The sequence below is a fragment of the Colias philodice genome, chromosome 19 (assembly GCF_061535455.1).
Source record: "Colias philodice isolate Cphi_HAF_F1 chromosome 19, ilColPhil1 Martin Lab GWU primary, whole genome shotgun sequence".
Classification (NCBI taxonomy): Eukaryota; Metazoa; Arthropoda; class Insecta; order Lepidoptera; family Pieridae; genus Colias; species Colias philodice.
This window is the reverse complement of record NC_143104.1, coordinates 4235917-4261460: the sequence shown is the minus strand read 5'-3', so window position 1 is coordinate 4261460 and position 25544 is coordinate 4235917. Positions and strand designations below refer to the sequence as shown.

The 25544-nt window shown below is 32.7% G+C and overlaps 1 protein-coding gene across 1 annotated transcript in view; it reads left to right on the top strand.

Moving 5' to 3' along the window:
• The first annotated feature begins 896 nt into the window (after positions 1-896).
• Positions 897-25544, top strand: part of unc-13 (protein unc13 homolog) — a 44202-nt gene continuing 19554 nt past the window's right edge. Inside the window, exons 1-10 of the mRNA XM_089707574.1 lie at positions 897-6302; positions 8062-8105; positions 8193-8283; positions 9507-9581; positions 9844-10063; positions 12209-12329; positions 12598-12704; positions 14153-14294; positions 14729-14855; positions 15537-15677. Coding sequence (XP_089563700.1) covers positions 1785-6302; positions 8062-8105; positions 8193-8283; positions 9507-9581; positions 9844-10063; positions 12209-12329; positions 12598-12704; positions 14153-14294; positions 14729-14855; positions 15537-15677 — 5586 coding nt within the window. The 5' untranslated portion in view covers positions 897-1784. The remainder of the gene's footprint in view (positions 6303-8061; positions 8106-8192; positions 8284-9506; positions 9582-9843; positions 10064-12208; positions 12330-12597; positions 12705-14152; positions 14295-14728; positions 14856-15536; positions 15678-25544) is intronic.

Genomic DNA, 25544 nt, shown 5'->3' with positions numbered 1-25544 from the left:
AGGTATGCTTCTGATTGGATGAGTTCACGAGTGCTATGTGTCGAAGATTCCTTCTATACGAGTAAAAATCATTAATATATTTTTAACCGACTTCAAAAAAAAAGGAGGAGGTTCTCAATTCGGCCGGTATATGTCTTTTTTTAATACTTACAGTTTACAGTATACACGAAGTAAGGTTCAATAACAATAAATAAAAGAAATCAACACAGTTTGAAACAAAATAACCCAAAGCAACTATTCATTTTTCTTTTCTAGAATAAAGAATATCAATCCCTTGTTCAAACTTGAAACTTTGCACTATCGGGCTTTGATTCCAACTATGGGCGCATACAAACAACAAAACATCTAAATTCTTCCATTCAAAGTTATCTCTGGTCGGAATAAAGGCATGAATGTTAAATAGAATAGATCAACACAACGACATCGATGTTCAATAAAACTTTCTTCTTTTTCATTGAGTCTACAAATCCAATTAGTGTAAAGCCAAACTTCCAGCTGGTTTTGGCCTGGCTCCAAGCATTTCAATCAGAGATAGCCATTCCAAGAAACTTTATATTCCTTTACCCATTGCTACTAATTTGACTTTGTAAAGACAGACCTTCCAGGTTGGAAACTTCTTTAAACGAGATTATCGTCACACTTCAGAGAGTATTCATTTGACCAAAATCGAAAGGCTAAATCGCTGATATACATAATATGTCATGTAATATTTTTGATTAATTAACACCGCATAAAATGAACCAATCGTATTTTTTTTTTGTTTTCCTCCAGTTTCGTACCGTTCGTATGAGAATAAACTAGAAATACGATGTGCTTAATCTCGTTTCGTTTACGTCGGCAATAAATTTTATATAATATATTGAATTTATGAATGAATTCAATACATACAATTAAAAAAAACTTACCACAACTTATTATTTATCTTAAAGTTATATCAATCATATTATTATACAACTAGTGTTGTACCAACAAACTTAGAAATTATGTTTTGTTTACCACTTCTTTTGAATACCTTTGTCAAGCGAAGCGGTGGTATATCTTGGTATCCTTTCTTACCTCCCATCCATCCTTTACCGAGTATGCCTTCCACCGCTGAGTTATGCTCATGTGGAATCTACAAAGAACCGCTTAGCTGCCTTACACCAAAGCACATTAACTACCAAATTCGAGCAAAAATGTATACAAACTATTAGCGATCTATAGTTCTGTCCGTGTTGATTATTTTCTTCTTTGTAATCCAAATAAGAACACAAATAAAGTGTTGTCTAGTTTACTGTAATATTTAAAGGTGCGCGTTTAGATTGTACGAATATAAAAACATATCGTCAGTGACGCTGAATCAATACATTAAATAAATGCACATTTTACGAAAATTCGGAACGAATTCTATACGTAGTTAATGAGTTTTATTGAGGTATACTTCCCTTCCCCACTGATATGTACATAACAAGTTTATGCGCAAATCAGTGATGATGCTTCATGACCCTAACGACATTTTCATTTACAGAAGTGAAATAATAATATTTAACAAAATATATTTTTGATGTAAATTATCATTCCGTCGAAGTACAAAATATATATACAGTGTTAAAAATATAAATTAGATTTAAAACAGTGTAAAAAAATAAACTAAACAATATGTGCTGAAATTTAAGTGTTACAATGATCTTAATAAAAACTGTGTGCGGCACAGGACTGTTTTGTGTGAAAAGTGTTAAGTGTAAAAAGATATGGGATGACTCATAGTGAAAGATGTTACATCCAGCCCACTTTTCGATCACAAGATGATGCACGAAATTCACGACAATGCTGGGGCAGGCGCAAGCGGCGTGATGGAGGGAAGCGAGGGCGGAGGGAGTGGGGGTGCCGTGGTCGATATGGACGATTGCGGCTCCCTCTCTCTGCCCCCTGACCTGCCCCCTTATTCAGGCGACTACATTATTAGTGATTACATGGAGAGGCTCGGTACTCGGTTGAATATCCTTGAGACAGAGCTAAAATACGCATGGAGAGCTTTAGATCTTCTGAGCCAAGAATACGTTAGAATGTGGGATCGCTTGGAGAGATTAGAATCATTACTGGCTGATCAACAGGGTGTAATATCTACTCTTCTAGATTTTTATACGTGTCGTACTGTAACATCTAGAGATCCTATGACCAGACTTGAGGTTATAAGAGAGATACTAGGAAATGGGACGATAGAAGATGGAATCGAAGAAGGTTTGGATATAGGCCGAAGTGCCATGCTTTTAGATTCACAAGAAGAAGCCATGGAATCGAATGAAGCGTTTTATCGAAGTTTAAATCAAGCATATAGAGATGATTACGTATGTGATGAAACATCCAGACCTCCTTCTCAACTGGACATGATTTGGGAAGCACCTGAGGAGAGAGAAGATATAGATACAGTACAAAACGTTTCCGGACAAATTTACAGCGCAAATGATTACAAGGATTACTGTGGCATACAAGGTGGACCCAGTATAAGCGACAGAGATTTAGTTCATATATCTACATTAAGTACAATAGATCAAATAACAGTCGATAAATTGCATGAATTAGATAGGTTGACAACTCAATTACACAAAGATTCGAGAGAGTTAAAAGACTTAAAATCTAGAATTATTAGCCCAGAGATAAAGATAAATACAGCTAAACACGAAAGAGATATTGAAGCTAAAGCGCTAGTCGAAGATGGAAATATTATCAACGAGCAATTAAAAAGTGTTTATTCTGGCGGCGATAACTGGGCTATTAATGATATGATGAAGAGTTTTGATGATTTTATGTTAACAACACCGAAAGAAAATATCGTAAAAGATAAATCTCCATCCAGATTGTCATTATCTGAAAGTAATGCGGACAGAACTTTAGATTATTTACCTCCGACCCTTTCACCCAGACGAAAATTTGTACCAGAAAGAACAACAACTGAACCTTATACAACTGTAACTGGTCGTTTAGCATATAGCTCAGCAGTAGCAAATGCCGAGATAAATGCTGCTAAAGCATCAAAGTCTCCAAGCGCTCTTTCGAGAGATCGATTCGAATATGGATCCGATTATACAGTGAGTGATCTTGCCAGGTCAAATTATTATCCTCCTAAAGCTCAACAAACACTTGGCGATACTTATAAATCCATTAAAGACCAACCGCATTCACCTATGTCTATTCATGAAATATATGATGGTGGTGCAGATGACAGAATTGATGTTTCATATGATGACAGAATACGTAAATCACCAAGTCCACCACCACCAGCCCCACCTAATGGGGCAGAAATATTTTCAACTCTCGAAAATAATAACGAGTTATTAACAAAACATCAAGCCTTACTTTCTACAGGCATAAGTACAATACAAGCGGAAAGTATGAGATTAAGTCCCCGATCACCAAAATCCCCCAAGACATCTCCTAAACATTTAAAAAGAGAGAGCGCTAACATAGTGACTGCTAAGTCTGATTCTGGTTTATCATCCATGAGTGGTTGGTCAAGTCTAGAAAAGAGTCCTGGATCTCCGAAAACAGGACGTATTTCTCATACTCATGATGGTCATAAAATAAGAGTTCCATCTCCACAATCTATGCAAAAAAATTATGATGATTCAAAGCCATATTTAGAAACTTTAGTAGATTCTTATGTGTATGAAGATAAACAATTAAAAAAAGAATATATTTCTCATAAAGCTGAACATTTAAAAGAATTGCAAAACATGATAGAGTTCAATAAATTACAGGAAAAAGTTGGTAGTGGCTTTCTGAAGAGTGATATCCATTTTTCGGTGCCAAGTCAAACTGCCCCAGGCAATGTAGGAGAGTATTATTACGGTAATGATGCTCCTTCCATATACTCAGTAGCAGGAAACAGACAACCAATTTTTACTACCGTGTATAGCACGCCTAGAGGAATGCTTTCAGAAGATAGAAGTTTTTCTGATTTAATAGATAGGAACGAAATTTTAGATACAGATTCGAAGCAAGCAATAGATCCATACCCCCCTGAACCTAGCTATCATGCACAAACAGTTGTGATGTCAGCAAATAGTGTGAATAAAAAAGCATTAACTCGAGCAAATACAATGACCGGATCAGATTCGAATTTTTATCAAAATGGTTATAAAGTGACAAACCACCGAGCCGGCTATCCTCCAGGTAATCTGACGGATGCTTTATCATACTATCCAACATCTAGTAGGTATGACTCACCCAAAAGGACACCATTAGAAGAGCGTATATCATGGCAAGGAGGAAGTCGCTCCCCAACAAGCTCTGTGGAAACATCTAGTCTTAAATCTCATTCGCTTAGCATAGCAGAGAGAAAACAATTTCAAAATCAACTACAACAAGAATATTTTAAACAGCAGCAATATGACCAACGTAATGGAAATGTAGTTTGTGAGGAACAAAATTACGAAAAACAAATTGCGGAGCACAGTAAAATAAGGCCTGATAAATATATGGACTCCAGTGGTATACTTGTTTCCGAGTCTGGCTATTTGTCAATTTCATCTAATTTAAAAATTAAACCACAAGAAAAACAAAGTAAAAAACCAAAAAGAACTTCATCGCTAAAATCAGCTATGTCGTCAATGAGCCATTGGTTACCAGATTTGCATTTACCTAAAAAACATCGCTCACATTCTTTACCTTCTGGAGTGGACGCAGTAGAACAGCAACAACAACAAGAAAAAACTTTAAAAGAGAGGCTTTTATCTGCGCAACGCCGAAAGAAAAAATATCAATTAGTTGCCTCAATGTCTGGTTTACTACAAAAGGCGAGAAGAAAACATCAAACCAGTCATCAATCGTTATCGGACCCCGAAACTTCAGAAACGGAGTGGTCTGGAGGGCGATCTAGTGCTCAATCAGAAGATAGCGACAGTGTATTTTCTGACTCCATTCATGAAAGCAATATGTTCACAAAAGTCCCAACAAAATTAAAACAACGTAAAGTTAATAATCAAGAAATAATACACCAACAACAAATGATACAGGATCTACAGCATCAACAAGCAATGCTGGAAGGTAATGGTAAAGAATGTATATTAGAGGAGAATGAAAGATTTCCATCTAGTAATGGTATACCCCGTGACAAAAGTGATGACATCGATTTTCATTTTGCTCGTGTTAGTCAAATGAATAAAGACAACATTTCGGAAATAGAGAAGCTAGATATCGACACCGATATATCAAACGTGGATCCGTTTGAGGATGAAAAGGAAGATAGTCAATCTCCGACAGCAATATTTGCAACAGTTGGAGACATGAAAAAGGCATCGATAGCCTCGGATGAATCTCAAAGTGAAAATAATAAATCTTATAGCGGGAGTTCTCAAGAATTCGCTGTGTCACGAGCTTTAGGTAAATATCGTCTTCGTAAATCATCATCTGTAACTGATGATTCATCGGACACATCACCGCCTAAAATCGAAACAAGTACACCAAATGAAATAATGGATGAACCAATGAAACAAAATGAGAGGAGACAAAATAGATTGAGTCCGCCTGAAGCGGCAAAGAGCACAGGTATCACAGTATCAGAAGATCATCATGTATATCCTGAGCGTAGTCCTTCGATACAGAGTGCTAGAGGAGTACAGAATAAATTCCAACCCAGACATCAACAAAGTCTTGATATTCCTAATAAACACGACGATGATGATAGTCGAAGTACACATTCTTGGAGAAGTGGATCCCGAGTATCTTCACGGAGACAGAGTACTGAAGACAGTATCGATTCTGAAGATGAATGGTACCGGTATGAACTGCGTAAATTGGAAGAAATGGAAAATCAATCACAACAAGAACTAGAAAAGGAGAATTTTCTATTAGAAGAGCCAGTTATAGAAGAGGAACCGGAAGAAGTTTTGAAAGAAAAGATGTCGTATGTATTGCGAGAACTAAAATTGAAGACCGCACCTATAAAAGTCAAATATGATGAAGCTCCAAAAGAAGAATCGTGGAAAGATATTACAACTTTTCCTGACATGGATGAAAAAATTGAAGAAACCATGTCGCACAAAGAATCTGATGATGATAAATCTTACGCTTCGTCGGGTTCTGGAGAAACTTCTGGGCCTGACAGTCCAGTACAGAGTGGTGACGAATTTGACGACGAGGAAGAAATGCCTCGAGAGCATCAAGAACCTCTACCAATGGAAACTCCACAACAGCAAGACGTTCCAGCGGGAAGTAAATGGAAACTTTTGAAGGCTCTCAAGGACAGAAAAGCAGAAGAAAAAACAACTGAAACACCAGCTGCCACAACACCGTCGACTGAAAAGGACAAAGTTAGCGCAGGTGTAAGTTATTTGATGCAAAAATTTCACGAAATTAGAGTTAAGAGTTAAAGTATTACTAGAACAATAATTTTAAGTGAAAGTTTAACAACTCGTTTAATGTGCATTGATTAAATTCACCACGAAATATTAATGAATAGTAAAAATTGCTTCAAAGATGCTACAATTCTGTTTTATTATAGGACTATATAGGTAGTTAAAATTTGATTTCAGATACACTATTAGATGGCTTGGCTATAACTTATTTATATATTATCCTAATGCTGAAAATTTTGAATACCGAGGTTGTGAATATTTATCTCTTACCCAACCAATATATATGAGGAAGAACAAAAAGCTGTCAGTATACAATTCTTTGACACTTTTATACATTATATTATTGAATTTTATCTGTACAATTTTATTAATTGTAATCATAGAAGATAGGTGCTCCGTATGAATTAAGTCTCTACTAGACATAATGTTTAATTGACTAATGAAATAATACTGTTTCTAATATGAGGCAATAACTAGATTAACCGCCACAATATATATTGATCGAATAATTGTATTGCTAATATTTTATTGAATTTTATAATGAGTTAAGGTATTAAATGTATTTGTGTCGAGTCGGTTAATTTTGCTTGAAGTTTTTTACCGCTAAGGTTGTAAATTGAAGTTAGTTTACTTGTTAGCTTGATGGTTATTACTTAAGGAGTATATATAATTCAGTGCGAAGCGCTAGTTCTTACATATATTAGCGACATTTAAATATAATTCCAATCGTTTCAGAGGTACAAATCATTCACTACCATATCATGCCATATCGATACAAAAGTATTTACATAAAATTCGCTTCAAACAAATCCTTCAGCAAAATTGAATTTAAAATTATAAAAGCGGTGTCTATTTACAATGTTAAGAGAATCGAAAATTTGTCATTCATTAATACATTGTTGAAATAATAAACATCTCATTACTTTTACGTAATTAAGCCTAGGAATTACGATGCTTAATAATGAAAATGTTACGTAGCTCTCGACACTTACGTAAATGTTAAATGTTAGCTGGCACTAAATGTAAAACATTAACTAGTAGAAATTTAGTAATTTCATACTCGATGTTATTTAATATGAATGGTGTAGCAAAATTTACTATAAACGAAGGCTTTTTATGATATGGCCTGCGATGAAATAAGGGACTCACTGTATTCGATCCCGCTTTTGCAGAATATTATGAATCTGTCAAATTCTATACTATGGCTGTTGCTTTGGAAAAAAATAATTTCAAATGTGTTAAAAGTTTCGTCTGTTGTATGGGTTACCTAATTGTAAAACGCAACCTCTTAGTTCATAATAGAATAATAACATCGCGAGTGTATACCAGATTAGATCGTTGTTATTATGATATTAATTCTCCATTTTTATTAATACTATTTTTAATGTTATTTAGAATATATTTCATTCTGATAAATTAATTATTTGCCGATTAATACGACACATAAGATCACATTAACATTGTCCAAATCGTTTTATGTGATTAATTTTTAGATAACAAATAGATATTATTGAATTATTCAATTGCTGCCATTTTACTTTGGGAACATTAATTTATTTACTCAGTATTATAGTTGTTCAATAGTAAAAATTAATTTATCAGAATTATTATTGTTAAACATTTACTTGTAATTGTATTGTTTTATATTTTATTTAAAATAAAATGTTAGCTTTAGGTTTTTTATGTATTTTTGTTTTTTAATTTTTTTATTTATTTTTATTTTTAGAATGGCACCGGCGGATTCAACGAACAAGGTGGACGTGGAAATGGGTATGTCTTGAACTTTATAGCTTCTATTGCATCTCTATTATGGTTCCTATTAATTATAAAAATAACAATTTATTTCACATATTTTAGGCATCCAGGGGATAATCCGTTTTACAGCAATATTGACAGTATGCCGGACATTCGTCCAAGGAGAAAATCCATCCCGCTGGTTTCAGAACTTGTGAGTAAAACCTTTTCGTTTCCCGATAACTATCTGTATACATGCCCAAGGGGATTAGTTAATGTCTTTATCTGGCCGGTTTCAATTGACTATCTTGTGAATCAAGTTAAATGGAATTAGGGAACATAAATGTAGATATTTGAAACTGACCGTTGATGTATATGGCCGCATCGACGTTCGCTTCCTGATGCTTAGTAACATTTGGCGCGTAATAAATGTTTTCTTCTGACGTCATATCTTCTTCAATGTACTCTACGAAAGATTTATGGGATTACATTTTATCATTGACCATACTTATATTGTTTGTCATACTTTTTTTTTGTCACCACAATGTTGTCATACCGTTGTACTCCCATTAATGTTTCGATTCTGTTTATAATGTGTTTATTGTTTAAGACCTTTACGTTACCTTCTTTCTTTTATGTATCAATGTTACCTCTTGTGTGATTTACTGTCCCTTCTAACTCATTACCTGTGTAGGTGGACGTATGTACATGTTTTAGAGGGCCTTACGACACTAAACCCGGAACGTATAAAATGATATAGAGGTCACCTTTTATGATGATTTGTAGATGTACAACAGTGAATATTCCTGGTTAATTAATGATATTGTTGCATTTTATCCCCAACCGTGGACCCGCAGGTTCTCAAGGTATATCTCTCCCAATAAACTTTCTAATTTCTGCATGCAGTTCTCGTATTGACGGCTTTATATATGCAATTATTATTCATAATATCGACATTATGTTGCTTGCTTATCGGCGATACGCATGATGTAGTTTTAAACTGAGTGTTGTGAAATTTCCAAAACTTAATTGGCACTCAATATTATTAAGATAAACATGCACGAGTTTTATACACCTAAAATTGCCATAATAATATGGTTTTACTTTTTATTTAATTAAGAGTCACTACTTATATAAATTATTATGATAGTAGTAGATACCTATTATAACCTCGACTTCTTACTACAAAGTATGTTATTATAGTTTATACGCACGTTTTATACAAATATAGTATTTAGATGACAGTTATACAACACTTAATTTAATTAAAACACGTTGTTTTTATATTTATCCTACTTTTGAAAAACAAAATGGTTTTACAAACATTAAAGAGCTTATGAACAGCTTAGGCATGCGTAGAATAATTGAGATATATTATGAGGCGGATTTTTTGTAATATTTTAATATTAATGTATAAAATAATGTGTTATTGTTTAGACTATGGCCGCTACTAAAAGGAATGCCGGTTTGACGTCTGCTGTTCATCGAGCCACATTGAACGACGAAGAGTTGGTAATTATGCTTTTTGATAAGACGACGTTAAGCTTAAAAAAGATAAGTCTTGTCTCCATATACGATGTTATGTTACGAAACTTCATTAAAAATATTTCATTAAATTTTACATTCTTTCTCATTCATGATATTAATTTTGAATTTTGTGATATCAAATAGCAAAAATAATCGAAGTTTCCCTTCGCAACAAACGCTTGGGTGCTAAGCTGCTGCAAAACGGTAGATCAAAAAATCAGCACCCTTTCAATAATATCTTTTACAGAAAATGCATGTGTACAAGAAGACGTTACAAGCGCTAATCTATCCCATATCATCGACGACGCCTCACAACTTCGTCCTCTGGACCGCCACGTCACCAACATATTGCTACGAATGCGAAGGTTTACTCTGGGGCATCGCGAGACAGGGTGTCAGGTGTACAGAATGTGGTGTCAAATGTCACGAAAAGTGTAAAGACCTACTCAACGCCGACTGCTTACAGAGTAAGTATCGCTCGACGCTTTGTATTTTTAGCATTCTAATTGCTGTTTAACTAGGTCATGGTGTAAGTATTCAAACTCGAAATTTACATGTTAAAAGAAGCCTAATTAAATTATAGTTTAATGTGAGCGGCTGATAAATTTGGATGAATAAATTGAGTAATTTAATTACGTGAGTAACGCTTTTAAAATTATAAATAATAATCATAATATTCAATTTCTTAATTTAATTTAACTTTCTCTTTTGTACTTTTAATTATTACAGCTATATTACAAAAAAGAATTATATATAATTTTTATATTTGGATAGTAACCAAACTAGTCAATGTATTAACGCTTTATTAAGCTTTTTTGTAATAAAGCTACAATTGTTGTATCGATGGATGTTGTACTATTGGGTATGTATGTTGTAATTATAATTATTGATGATCGTTATCTCATTAGTAATTGAATCGAATAAAAAACCAATACATTGACGTAGATAATGTTTGTTGGGAGCTGGAAGCGCTCCCTTATTAAACTCAAGTAGTGTCAAGTCTCACTCATAGAGGTCACGCTCTGGCTAAGATCTTTGTAGTATAGCTATAGAACATTATCATTATTCAGACGAAAAAGTGATGACACGGATATATTTGAACGTGAATACAGTTTTAGAACTCATGATGTATATATAGAATTAGTTATACATTTGGATGACGATTTATAAGATTGGCTATAGAAAGGAATTAATTTCGTGTATTTTTGAATTTTAAAAGTAGTTAAATAACAGAAAAAAGGTAAAAGTTAGTACTAGTCAGGTTTATCGACATAGTTAAAAAATAGGTGCATGGTAAGGTTGCATGTATGTCGCTGTTTAATGATCAAACATTCTTCCCAACAAATATGTCATTAGTGAAGTCGTTGAGTCAACGAGAGCAGGAAGAATACGTGAATTGAATGAATTTTAATTAATTCTTGGTGTTTTTATTTTCTATAATTGTTGTGTTTTAAGTTTACTGTGGATCTCTTCCTTTCTCTTTTGTCAGACCTCATATAATAGCATGAGTTTTCCCTTTCAAAATCGGTGTTCGCTTCATCGGTATGCATGGCTATCGATCTACGGTTAACACTGTTTTCAAAATTGTATTCCCTATGATTGATTTAAACATCACATGTGCACAATCATGCAGGCGGACAGTCGGTTTAAAAGTATTCAGATTTCAATCAATCGTTAATACAATTCGACTGCACGCCACCGTCATTTTTGTCTACACTTTAAAAGCATTTACATTTTTATTACAATAGTAGCAACACTCCCCTACACTATCCTCACATTAACATGACATTATAGCTCTAACATGTACACATATCATTGTTATATATTATCATTTAAATTAGTAATGTTTTTAAAGTGTAGATCATCACGTAGATAGGGAAACCGGCCCCATCCTCCGGGTTACCCCGCCAAGCGCCGACTAACAAAATCCTGAAACGGAGTTTATTTCTCTATACCCTACTTTACATTTCACACTGTGTAAAACACTCTAACTGAATTGGCTAGACGCTTCACACCAGAGCCCTAATAAAATGGACTAAGAACGTGAATGTTTGCAATGTGTGCACGCAATCCACACCCTCTCCACTTTATATTATATGTGGTCTTAGTTTACTTTCAATGTTTTACGTTATAGTTTTCGCGTCTATACTTTTGTTTTACTTCTCTTCTTGTATTATTTAATGTTTTAGATTCTGAAACTAAAATCTATAGCAGAAGGTTGTAAATTTGCGACATAACTGATCAGACATGAAATACTTATACAGTGCGAATAAAGGGTATTAAAATTTTGAGTTATATCCTATTGCTATTTTAATTCGCTGTACTGGAAGCCGATAGAAGTGCAAATTGAAATGAAAATAGCTTTGGGATGTTTTTAAATTGAAGGCGCCGTGCTCAGGTTTGCTTCGGCTGGCGCCGCTCAAGGTTTATGACTTGATCAGATCCGACGGTTTGCTAATTGTGCGTTTAGTTTGTCGTAACAAGTTGGAGTCTGGTTGGGTCGTGTCCTATGAGAGGTCGTTGCAGGCCTGATTGCGGGGCGGGGAGCCCCCCTGGCGCAACCCGCGTTGACGAGAACTGTGTTTGCACCGCCTGAGCAGTGTGTTTCGCAGGGGCGGCTGAGAAGTCTTCGAAACACGGCGCAGAGGATAAAGCCAACTCTATCATCACCGCTATGAAAGAAAGAATGAAACAGCGCGAACGGGACAAGCCAGAAATATTCGAACTCATAAGGTATAAAATTAAATTTCATTTCACATTCAAGAGCTAACCGATAACTATCTCTTTGTGAATTGAACTCAGTTATATTATAATCTTTCGTTTTATAGATTTGCATCTGCTCTGTTTGGAGAGCTTTATGGTTCGGATTATTGGTAAAATTGACAGTAACTTTTAATTAATTTAGAATTTATACAAGTGAATTCTGAATGTTATTACTGTATTGTCTACTGCCATAACGCTCTCTCGGGATGGTAAATTGACACATTTATGTATGTAACAGACGCGTGTTCAGCATCGAAACAGAGGGGCATTCGGCGCACATGAGTACAGTGAAGCAATCCGTCCTCGATGGCACGTCGAAATGGAGCGCCAAGATCGCCATCACAGGTTGGGAGATGTGTCGTGGTTAACCCTTTCCTCCCCACAGGTGCAGGGGGCGCCAGGAGCGACGATGTTCCAGAACACACACAACACAAGCACGACACTAAATTCTCTTGTCTTTCGTTTCATGTGGCGACCAGGCGGACTTTTAACGTCGATCCTGATACACACATAGACACCCTCGAACAGGCCGAGCAAATTACTATAGAAGGAACTTCGAAATGGTCCTGCAAAATCGCCATCACAGGTTTGCAGTGGTCTTTTGCGGCTGCGAACCGCGTGCTCGCAAGTTTGATCTATTAGACTGAATCTTCGCCTGATTTCTCTCTACCACTGTTTATATCTGCTCAAGTTTTTACTGCAACACTCTGATGAAGAGTTGAGCTAAGAATAGCTGCATTCAATATGGATAGCTCGAAACTTTAGCAGATATCAAACACATTCTATGCAACTTTACCTTACTAACCCCATTCACGGTCAATAGTGCACAGCCAAATCACTTTATTGATAAACGTAGCTTAATCTCATTGACATGAGGAAATTCCACGAATCAACACTTCACTTGAAATACGTAACACAATTTTAACAAAATAACGAGTGAATAAACACATTTATCACCTTTTGTACAATACGTCGATACAATTTACACCAGCAAACGTGCATGAGTCACACGATTTTATGAATTAAATAATTTTGATTAATACTCGACTGAAGTAAGTATTACCCTGTTTAAACTTTAACCTATTTACACACTGTACCAAACGTCCTTAGAAATAAAAAGGTCTATATAAATATACTTCGAATGTTGCAATATAGGTGAATGCGTTTAAAATTAGCGAAATAAAGCATGTATGAAAATGATTCCCAACTTTATAACTTCTTCTATCTTTCTCTTTAATCTACTTCATTTCTTTTTTCGATTCGTGAAAATTCCCACAAGATTAGTTTTCATCCCCGAGCATACTATTTTGACACTGAAAATTTCTCGGCAAAGTTTGCATTAGCGTTTACGATGTAGTCGCTATGTTTCAAGTTGTTTTAGATTTCGAGTTTGGGCATTCATAGTTGAAAGTTTTGGTAGATTTGAAGTTTGAGTCTTCTTAACCCCGACCCATCCTTATCACGGGATCACCTGATAGTCATCAAGACAGGTTTACATTGACATTTCAGTTACAAGGTAAGTCATCATTATGTAATAAATACATCAATTGGTAAACATGAGTAAAAGATACAATCGTGTAGATTCTCGAAGCGCCTTAAATAACATTGATTTGCGTTATTAAGTAATTGCTTTTATAAATTGCTGCTTACAAAAGCTGCAAAAATGTTTCGTGAAGCCTAAAAATGTCGAATATGCAAAGCTAACAACTGTATTTAAAAGATGAAATATACAATGTTCTTGCTCTTTTTAATTGTTTTTGCGAGGTTTTCTAAACGGGCCCTTTTCTGGGCAGTTATTTGTGCCCAAGGTTTGATCGCTAAGGACAAGAGTGGAACATCAGACCCGTACGTCACGGTTCAAGTCAGCAAAGTGAAGAAGAGGACACGAACTATGCCTCAAGAATTGAATCCTGTCTGGAATGAAAAGTTCTATTTGTAAGTTATAGTTATCTTATATATTTAAGTAGTTTAAATCCTCATACTACCTTGGAAATGCAATTATCCAATTAAATTTAATAACTCAATTAATTACGACTCATTACGTTGCTTAATTAATATTTTCACACCTGTCGTCGTGAATGGTCTGAATGTTATGGATATTAAAATCATATATTATATTGATCGAATTTGTGTTATCATATTCTACAATATTCAATGTTAATATAATAATGTTTAAAACAACAATAGACAACGTAATATCAAGCATTACTGATACAGATTTTATATTGTTTTCACTAATAATCAATTACATTATTTTTCTATATATTTCGTCTCTTGTCATCTATATCCCCTTAACGAAAACCGAGAACCAATTTATTATAATTCACTTATATTATAAAAACAAGTCGTAAATATTATTTCGTTTTCAGTGAATGTCACAATTCTTCAGACCGCATCAAAGTTCGCGTTTGGGACGAGGACAACGACTTGAAATCAAAACTTCGTCAGAAATTGACGAGGGAATCGGATGACTTTCTTGGGCAAACAATTATCGAGGTAAATATAATTGATTAATTTGTATGCTAATGTTTGAATTTCAGATATTTTGTTAGAGGAAAATTAAATCAAGTCAAGTCGTAAATAACGATAAAAGGTTTTTTGTTGAACTTGTTTTAATTACTTGGTTATACGATGTGATGTAAAGCAAACTATAATTTATTTTAAACATAATTTCGGCTTATATTATGCTAAAGTTTACCTCTAAACTGGTAATTAATCTATGTAAATAGCCGCTTTACTCCTCGTCAAATTTTGTTAACCGAAGTGAAAGGGGTAGTTTGTAGTTTGCGTAAACGTAATTTTGTCCTTTAATGACTCGCCTGGTAGCTACGTGTTTAGACTACGTGTATACCGGAATATGCAAACGTTTGCAAACCGTAAATTAGGTGTATTGACAATGATGCATTAGGCCATAATTCGGGTATCGTGAGGTGAACATTAAATGGCTTAAAATGAAATAATTTTGGATTATTCCTATGGGTATTGTTATTTGTTAATCTCATTCATTGAATAGTAAACAACCTTAGCGTGTTTTATGATTTTCGATAATTCAATATTTTTTAGTAAATTTAATAAACACTTATTTAAATTATTACAATTCGTATTACGGACAAACAATATTTAAGAGGCTGCACAGAACAATCTTAAAGCGATTCTAATTAAATTATTTCACAATAGGTTCGGACGTTATCAGGCGAGATGGACGTGTGGTATAATCTGGAGAAGAGGACAGACAAATCTGCTGTCTCAGGAGCCATCAGGCTTCATATCAACGTGGAGATCAAGGGTGAAGAGAAGGTGGCACCTTATCATGTTCAGGTGAGTCGTAGTAATATTATTACCTACTTAAAGGCATTTTAATGGTACTAAAGGTAAATGGGGATTGCTGCTGCGATTAAACGTCTTACATTTTTATACTTATTTATTTGATACTTGCGTAGGAAATTATACTATGTTAAAAATGAAATTGATACTAACATAATGATTTACTATTGTGACAAAGATCTTAATCTTTTAAAACGTTCGTAATAAATTACATAAAAATAGAATCCATCATGTTACGGGCAAGTATTTTAAAATAAAAAATAGAATTGTTGACTTACTAAAGTATTTAGAAAATGAATATGTTCTTTAATATTATGAACACTTTGTGGCGTGATTATTTTCAGCGTGACAGCTTATTCTTTGAACGTTGATTGAAATGTTAACATTTTAAATAGGTACATTGAAAAATTTTAAAACTTTATTTACATGAAAACAATGTTACAAAACTAATAACTAACTAAAACAGCCTCGCTACAATATTAAAACGTTAGCTGCTGAATAAAAATACCTATGTACAGCCAAAATGTAAATACAAGAAAAATAATATAAAGACTCTATTTAGACCATATTATGGGGAAGCAACACGTGGTTATGTTGGCACCATGCCACTGGCCTAGTGCCAACCTGCCGGTAATAACCTTCCCGCATAATTAGTAAATAACCAGCGAACAGCGTGTCTTACCTAAGCGGTGCGATAGCTTGAGTTATTGTGAAACGTCACGATTTACGTTTTTGTATGCTAGGTATGTTATTTTATTGGATAAGCTTCTCGCCTAACTTCGCTAGATAGAAGATAAACATTTATATAAGGATTTAAACTGGGATCTGGATACTGGATTACTGACTTAGGAAAGTTCCGTATAAACCGAACCAATCATTAATTATTGATTTATAGTACTACAAATTATCAGCTAAACAAAACTGAATAGCAATTAAATAAATTGTGATTTTTATTAATTTCTCGTTGTTGTTGACATGTAGTTTGTATTTAGTGGAACCCAATGCCTAAGTTAATTTATAAACATACTAGCTTTCCGCCCGCGGCTTCGCCCGCGTTTTCAAAGAAAAACCCGTTCCCGTAGGATTTCCGGGATAAAACCTATCCTATGTCCTTTCTCGGGTATCAAAATATCTCTATACCAAATTTCATGCAAATTGGTTCAGTAGTTAAGGCGTGATTGAGTAACAGACAGACAGACAGAGTTACTTTCGCATTTATAATATTAGTATGGATTATAATATTACTTTATTTATAAAACATCTGACCAGAACAAAGCAATTTCAAACGGAACACAGTTTGTTGTTTTCGCGCGGAAACAAATCCAATGTTATTAAAACTTACGACCAGCTTACGGCCGAGGTATTAAAAGTTTGCCATGTTAAGAACTGTGGCATACGATGGACTGAAATTCATTCAACAAATAATATCTGTTTTTAAACGAAAAATGTTAGTGCTAGTTCCGTTGTATTATTTTCTTTTGGATTAAATCTAAATCCTGTATATTTAATATTTATTTGAATTAAACTTGTTTCAAAAACATAAAGTAAACAACATTAGGTACTTTTAATGTACCTAGTTCTATTCTTTATTTTTTTAAGAAAAATGGATGAAATTTAAAATTTGTGTGTTTTATACCTACCCCAAATTACTGCAATATTTTTAAAAAAATATTCACATACTTACCTAAATCTCTCATTTTACTACAATTTTAATATAACACAACAGTTAATCGTTTTAATAAGTATCGTATATTTCAATTTACACGAATCGTTGTTAATATAAATTCAAAGTCTTCATTAAATGTAATAAAATTATTAACTACTAGGTTTCCGCCCGCGGCTTCGCCCGCGCAGTCAAAGAAAAACCCGCATAGTTCCCGCTCCCGTGGGATTTCCGGGATTGCGTCATTTTCCCGGAATAAAAAGTAGCCTATGTCCTTTCTCGGGTATCAAAATATCTCCATACCAAATTTCATGAAAATTGGTTCAGTAGTTTAGGCGTGATTGAGTAACAGACAGACAGACAGTTACTTTCGCATTTATAATATTAGTATAGATGTACTTCTTTCTTAGTTATTTACAGACGTATCTACTCTTTTAACAACATAAATTCCTTTAGAAATTTATAAATTCACTGAAATACGCTTCACAGATATATTTGAATAAACAAGTGAGCGAAGTATTTTAAAACTTTCTAGATTCTAAATTTCTAAGTAGCAAGTATCCAATTTGTCCCAAGGTATCTAGTATAAGTTGAAAAGTTTCATCCATCGGACTTTACAGCTTTACGTAATGAGTGGAATTGTTAGCTAAGTTAAATAATGTTAAAGTTGTCAGTTGTAACGTACTTACTGCTTATTTTCTTTTTCACAACTTATTCAGAGAATCAGCTATCGCGTAATGTATTAATAAATAAAATGTTGAAGATTTTAATACCAGTTTTTATTATAAAATCTGTAAATAAAAATTCAATAATGTTCAAGAAATTAAATTGAATAAGTACCCGTATTCAATTTAATTTCTTGACATTTGAAATTTATTAATCTTCACTCAAAAAAATAATATCAAGAACGTCAGAAATTATAAATTGAATCTGTGCATATCTAACAAAATGCCGAATTTGTTAGATACGCACAGATTAATAAATTTTCTTTATTTTGCAAAAATGTAACGAGTATAATAGCTATGTTTGAAAATAAGGTTCTTATATTCCAACGTATTGCTTTTCATTTCGTGTATAGTTGTTAGTTGAAAAAATTTGTTACATTTAGTTGAAAAAAATCAATAAACTATTACATAAATGGAATCGCATATGAGGTTAACGACACAAAACTATGAACAAAGAAAGCTGTCAATATAAACAAATTCCTTCGTAAATAACATATACGCTTCTATGTTCCTATATATCTCATATAATCGAATTTCATTTGTTCATATAAAGGAAACGTTCTTTTAACAGGCAATAAATATTATACAGTAAAGTGACTGAATAAATTGCCATAAATCATTTATCGTAAAAATAACTCGTACCTTTAATCACAGATAACGAACAGTTAATACGTAACCTATTCTTACTGTTAAGCTTATAATAGACATACGTAATTATTTGATTAACTATAAAATTTTTGGACAGTTTTGTGTAAATAATATAAAATCAGCTAGCGCGAATAAGAAACTATGCTATCTTGAACTTTCCGCATCCCTAAGAAAAATAGACAATCTCGCCTCCATCAAAACTTTTTCACCAAATTCATAAACCAATGTTGTCAATATAATATAATACAGCATCACATCAATATCGAATGCCTCACGTAACCAACGAAAAGAAATATCTTTTGCGTATAAAGTTTTATTGGTTTGATCGAATTTGTCACCCGTCTCATAAGAATTCGTCGCAAGATGTAGAAACCGCGTGACAAATTTATTGACAATGCTCACATACTACTTCTTTCTGCGGTGTCGCTTAAGTGAGCCTCGGGGTCATATAAAAAGCTTCTTGCCTGGATATTGCTTTTTATTGGTGTACTTGAACTAATGTATCTTGTATGAAAAAGACGTTATAACGAAGTGTAGTGTGATAGGCTGTTCAGATTATAAATAACACTGGCAATCGTTGCAATTTAATAGGTAGTTGCTAATACAATTTGCTTTGCGATTTGTTTTTTACATTTTTTGCTAAATGTAGATTGACACACTTTTACGCTTTCTGCTTTAAAACTAGAGTCATCTTCACAAAATTGATCTATTATTAGGTAGAGTCTTCTTTTTCAATGTGTATAAATTTATGTTACCTATTATAGTGAATTTTATCTGCAATAACAAAACCGAAAGCTGTCATTTAGTATCACAAAATAGGTTAAAGACCTGTCGATTTTCGTCAATAGCTGATCAAATATACATTGTTGGCCTCAAATCGTGTTCAAGTCAAACAAATTGACGTTAATTTATATAGAATTTTGTTTGTTCACGTAATGGTTAAATGTACGAGTACATCGAAGTTTTTCGTATTGTCATCTCATCTATAAATTCCATATTATAATTTTGGAATATCGGATAACGTATTTCTTTAAATTAGTAGCGGCGAATGTCACTTTTGTAATATTTTTTTATCTGTAGCATAAAACAATCCTACGTATATTTATCATGGTGAACATTGGACCTATTTTATAATATTATAATTTTTTTAAATGAAACACGGTAATAACAGTCATCTATATTATGCTTACATAATTCAAAAATAGTGTATAATAAACATATTTTACAATGTACCATACGCTTTAATGTAAAATAAAAATGCATAAGTATGCATTTTTATTTTACATTTCTAAGTAGAAACAGGCGAGAACTATAACATTTCATTTGAATGTTGCATGTTTATAGTCTCATTCGACTAATGAATTAGTTTTATAGTTTGTGCACACGTCAAAATATGCTGTATAAACTTTCATGATAAATATTAATAAGCGGCTTGTTATAATTTACAGAATTGTTGATTATATAAAAAATGTTAATATACAAAATCATAGTATTTAAACAAATGGTGTATACCGGACACCGGTTTACTGGTTGTATTGTTTTTTTTTTTCGTTTATTTCATTTAGTATCTGAGTTGAATTATAAAATATTTCAATTTTAGCCAAATTTTATCATACTTATAGGGCATTTCCCGCGACAGTTTCTATTCGTAAATACAACATAGTGCCTATAAATCGCAAAAATAAATTAAGATAAATCGAAAAGATTAACGCATATACGTACTGTAATAAAATCAGTACCTACGCGTCTAACACTAATCTATGTAATTATCGGATTAATTATAATTCCCGCTAATACCGATATTAACAACACTTACGGGCTTACGTAATTAACAACCATGCCTCCCGGGTGTGCTTAGGTCTTACTGGAATTTACCTCAAATACTAAACTGCCATTGTTAGAATTAACCTCATAAATGTATGGTTAATGGAGCGTAATTTGTATTGATTTAAAGCAATTATAATGCGTGGGGGAGAAACCGAAAACAATATTGAGTTCAGACATAGATTATGTGTAGTACTGATTATAACTTTAAAGTGACCTCTACCTGATTATTCAAAAGATATTATGTCGAAACTTTTATAAGGAGGCGAAAATGTAACTACAATTGTAATAAAAATAAAACATTTCTTAAAAGATAGCATACGTATTTGTTAACGGAATATATCCAAATAGCTTAGCTTATTCGTACAATTTTCTACGACGTTATTGGAATTGTTTTTGCTACTTACATTTCTACTATTTCATTATTTACAGATAACATTTAATAACAACAATTAAATTAGACAAGGAATTAAAGTTCAAAATATTTTCTATGATATTACTTAATTGTTAGATTATTTACAGCATTAATTTAATAGTAGGTTTCCATAAAGACCCTCGATTAAAAACATCCTTGTCTAGTAAGTGTAAAATGCAATTAACAATTGCTTGCGTGTGACATTCTGACCCCTTTACAGGTAATTAAGGTTATAAGAGCCTATAATATCCTCAGCAAGGGAATATTCTCGATATACTTGGAAATTTGTTAACGAGAATGTAGGAATAGTTAATATAGAGATGATATTGCACAGGTTATTAATGAAAAGTAAATTATTTGCCACATTTCTATTTCTTTTTCGAATGTAAGTTATTTATTACAACTTGATATACGCACACGAGGAATACTTTATAAGGAATTAATATTCTATTATTTTTGTGAAACAACGACCAAATTAGTACTTTAAAAAGTATGAACATTGTTACTTGTTAGTGCTACTTAGTGTTTCGCTTAATGTTAAGTTCTAAGAAAAATTCCAAATTTCTTAGAACCTTTATTATAATAATCTTAAAAGAAATAAATTACATTTCATACAAAATTGAAATCTATTTTCTATTTTATAATTTAAAAGATGTATAATTTATAAAATATATTCAAGGTAAAACTAATTCAATAGAAAATTGAGCCTTTTGTCACTGCTACCTAGTACCAAGACAAAAAAAATACAGAATTAAAGCTCAATAGAACTCATTACATCCTTCCCAAAAATGCGGCCTACCCTAAATTTCGAGAAGAATACATTAATTGGAAGCGAGACAATCGTTCATTCAGACCATTACTGTAATTACTGTGACGTCACAAACGGTCCAATATCAGTCCGGGTTAATCGAAACCAATTTATATCTCCTCTAAACTTATCCGTCTATTACACGGTAATGGCGGAGTGCACTTAGCGATTTTGCTTTTTGCCACGGTTATAGCGTTTTAAATGGCCTTAATGTGTTGCGGTTAAAATTTTGGGGAACTAATTACGCAGTTCAAAGTATGTTATTTATAAAGTTATCCTAGTGGTTGGTTAGTGGTGGTCCGATGGATCTACAACGTATTCTTAATTATTCGGATTCTGGACAACGACCATTCTTTAAGAAAATTTACATTAATATCCCTATCATATTTGTTACGGAATTTGTGCTTCTTAAAAAGGTTTATTTTTCTTAAACAAATTGTTAAAATTAATGAAGTCAAATAATATCTCAAATGAACATTAAATTTAAAACATAAATCCGCAAATCTTGAAGCTAGTGTGCAATAAAATAGGATAGGCCTCTAAAGAGCTCACTTAAACTAGACAAAAAGCCAAAAAAATATGAAAAATTACTTTTTACTATCACTTAATTTTATATGACAGCAGCTATATTGCGTGTAAGAGCAAAAACTTGAACCTCTCTTGAGATATATGGAATTTCCTTAGCTTTCACAAACTTGAAGGGAGGAAAAATATTATCTCTCTACGGCCATATAATCTCATCGTAACATGAAATATTAGCGAGATATTTTTAGCTAATGAAAAAATTTATATGTGAAAATGTAATAAAAGTAAATCACGGCTTTCCTTTACCTAGAAAAATATCTACCATGTTCCATTCAAACAACCAGCAGGTATTTTTACCTTTAAGTACTTTTTTTGTATTAGTTAGGCATTGAAATTTATAACAACTTAAGCCAAAAAATTATCCAGCACTATAAGTAACATAGGTATAATATTTATTATGTATTTATCCTATAAGAGAAGAAACTTTTTAATTGGACAAACGATAAAGACATTAAAATAACCATCGATACAGATAAGAAATGGACGTAGCATACAATACAATATATATATACGATACGCCAATTATCGCTAATAAATTAAATACTAGAGTAACGTATTGTTAAAATGACCGCACATATAACTTTATATATCATACAAATATGATATACAATATATAAATCATGGTATAATCCGGTCTTGTTTCTAAGCTGACGTTGGCCTCATACTAAAGTATTAATAGTCAGCTTACTGTATATTTATTCATAACTAAACGGGAACCTAAGCTTATTTGTTTCATTCAAATAACGTTAAATAAAACCATTTAATCCTCTTAAGTTTGCTCTTGGAGAAAGAAATGACTTTAAATATGCATTCTTCAGTCGTCGTTCCAATGTTATTTATTTATGTTATTTTATTTTTTTAACGACTTAACGGCTTCATAGAAATCTCACATCTTTATTGTATTCAGTCATATTTGTATAATACTGGAACAAAACTGGGTTCAAATTTATATCATTAATCTTATTAATGTCCTATATATTTTTTACGGTTAAATTTAAAACAAGTAAGTACGTAATAAAAACACTCTGTACACAACAACCGTACATAAACATTATTTCAGCAGTAGAAAAATTTCTACACTTTAATTTTTACAAAAGCGAAATTATACCTACAAAATTAATTTCCTCTCCTAGTTAATTTCAACTCACATTCATTGTATTACTCCTTAAATAGACTGAGACGTTGCGTGTGATTAATCAATGCATTTAAATTGAATTAATTACGCGTGCTTAGACATAGTTATTAAAGTGAAACTTTTATTACATCGTCTCAAACTTTTTGGTCTGTGTAGCGCATGTCGCGTGACGGTCGGCTGCCGAGTAGGTATAAAGCAGTGTTCGGAACCGTTCGAACAGATTCACTTTTACCGTGGTTTCATAAAACCACACAACATTTTTTCAATTACAGTACTCATTAGTTAATAAAGTAATGTAGGGCGATTGTGTGGCTGTTGAATACAAATGTCAAATTTTAGTAGGAAACGGAAGCTACCGAGCGAATCACAGCCAATTAACATGGTAATTATTCATTGGGAGCCACGCACTAATGTTTCCCTTGCTTAATGCTTGCCGGCTGCAAAGGAAAAGTCAATTTATCTAGTCAATTAGATGGTGTAATGTATGAGTTTAACGTGATTTTAAACGTAGTTGAAGTCTACGGTTATTTTATCATTGGCTTGGCTATTTGACAGAAGATAGTTACAATTGTTGTTTTTACGACATTTGATACTATCCACTAGTATTTAGATAGTAATACAATTTTTAATTAATACTTCATAAATATAAACACAACAACTTCTATCATGCTTATTTTTAAATTGAATTGAACAATTCAATATCATGCAAACAATAGGTAATCTACCTAAATTACAATCCTACTTAAAATCATAAATTACAAACGTTACAAGACCTAAAACTTGACAGGTATAATTAATAAACCTATATTTAGTGTTGAATCCATTAGACGTAGATTAATACAATTTGCTTTGATGTTTTCTCTCGAATCGTACGCATTGAGATTAAAATCAAACTGGGTTAGTGTGTCAGTTGATATAATTTTAAAAGCCTCCCCGAGTCCGTATTACACTCCTGGGGTGACACAAAGCAATGTTTATATAAATTAGGGACATAACTGCGCCTATGTGATTATGTGAGGAAATTATGAAAACAAATGTCAGTGTTTTAAAAATCAGTGCTGTGTGAATGGCAAGAATCAAAGTACCAATATATTATTTACCGAGGCTTGAGTAAATATAAACAGAAACTAGTAAATATGTATATCTAATTACCTAATTAGAAGTCTTTGCCCTTTTTGTTCTAAAACACTATGTTATTACATATAACCGTAACTTTGCCGTTAACCTAACCCTTTTTGTCTTAAAATACTACCTTATTATAACGGGATCATGTACGTATATATTTTATTTTTAGAATAGTCCAATAGAAATTTGGGTTGAATAAAACATCTATGGTACGTTTTTTATCCAGTTATACAAACAGCCTTTGGAATTTATCAATCATCCGAATATTAAATCAGAAAAAACGACATATCGGAAAAATATTTAAACCCACGTTCCAGTTGACATATTTTATCTGTGATTTAGATGCGCTGGTTTTACTACCTCCATTATTGAATAGTTCGAGAATATTTTTCGAAGTTGAAAACTGCATATTTTACTGAAGCAAAATGAAAAACTGGGACTGAAACGATACCTACTCGGCGAAGTTTAAACAAAAATTATTAATATTTTAGTTTCGATTGCAATTATTTGAATGTTTTCATGTTTGTTCATCGTGAAATGAATATTGAACCAAGATAAGTATGCGATTTTAAGGCCATGTATGATTATTTACGTTTGTATGATATAGGTCCTCTACCTATATCATACAAACGTACCTACCTACTAATATTAAGACGTAAAAACTTTATTTTAATTATTCCTCTAATAATTGTCATGTAAAATTAATACATTGTCGATTATATAGATTATTAAAATATTTACTTTGTATGAGACACATTAATGAGTTTTATAAAAATACATCATGATGAGAAAAAACCCGCACGTGTATGAAACATTTTTAATAAGCAACCTTTTTATATTGATTTCACAAGACCGAAAAATTCATTATAAAGCAATATTTTTCCATTTTAGTAATGAAAATATTATCATCATCCGTCACATTAATCCTTTCTT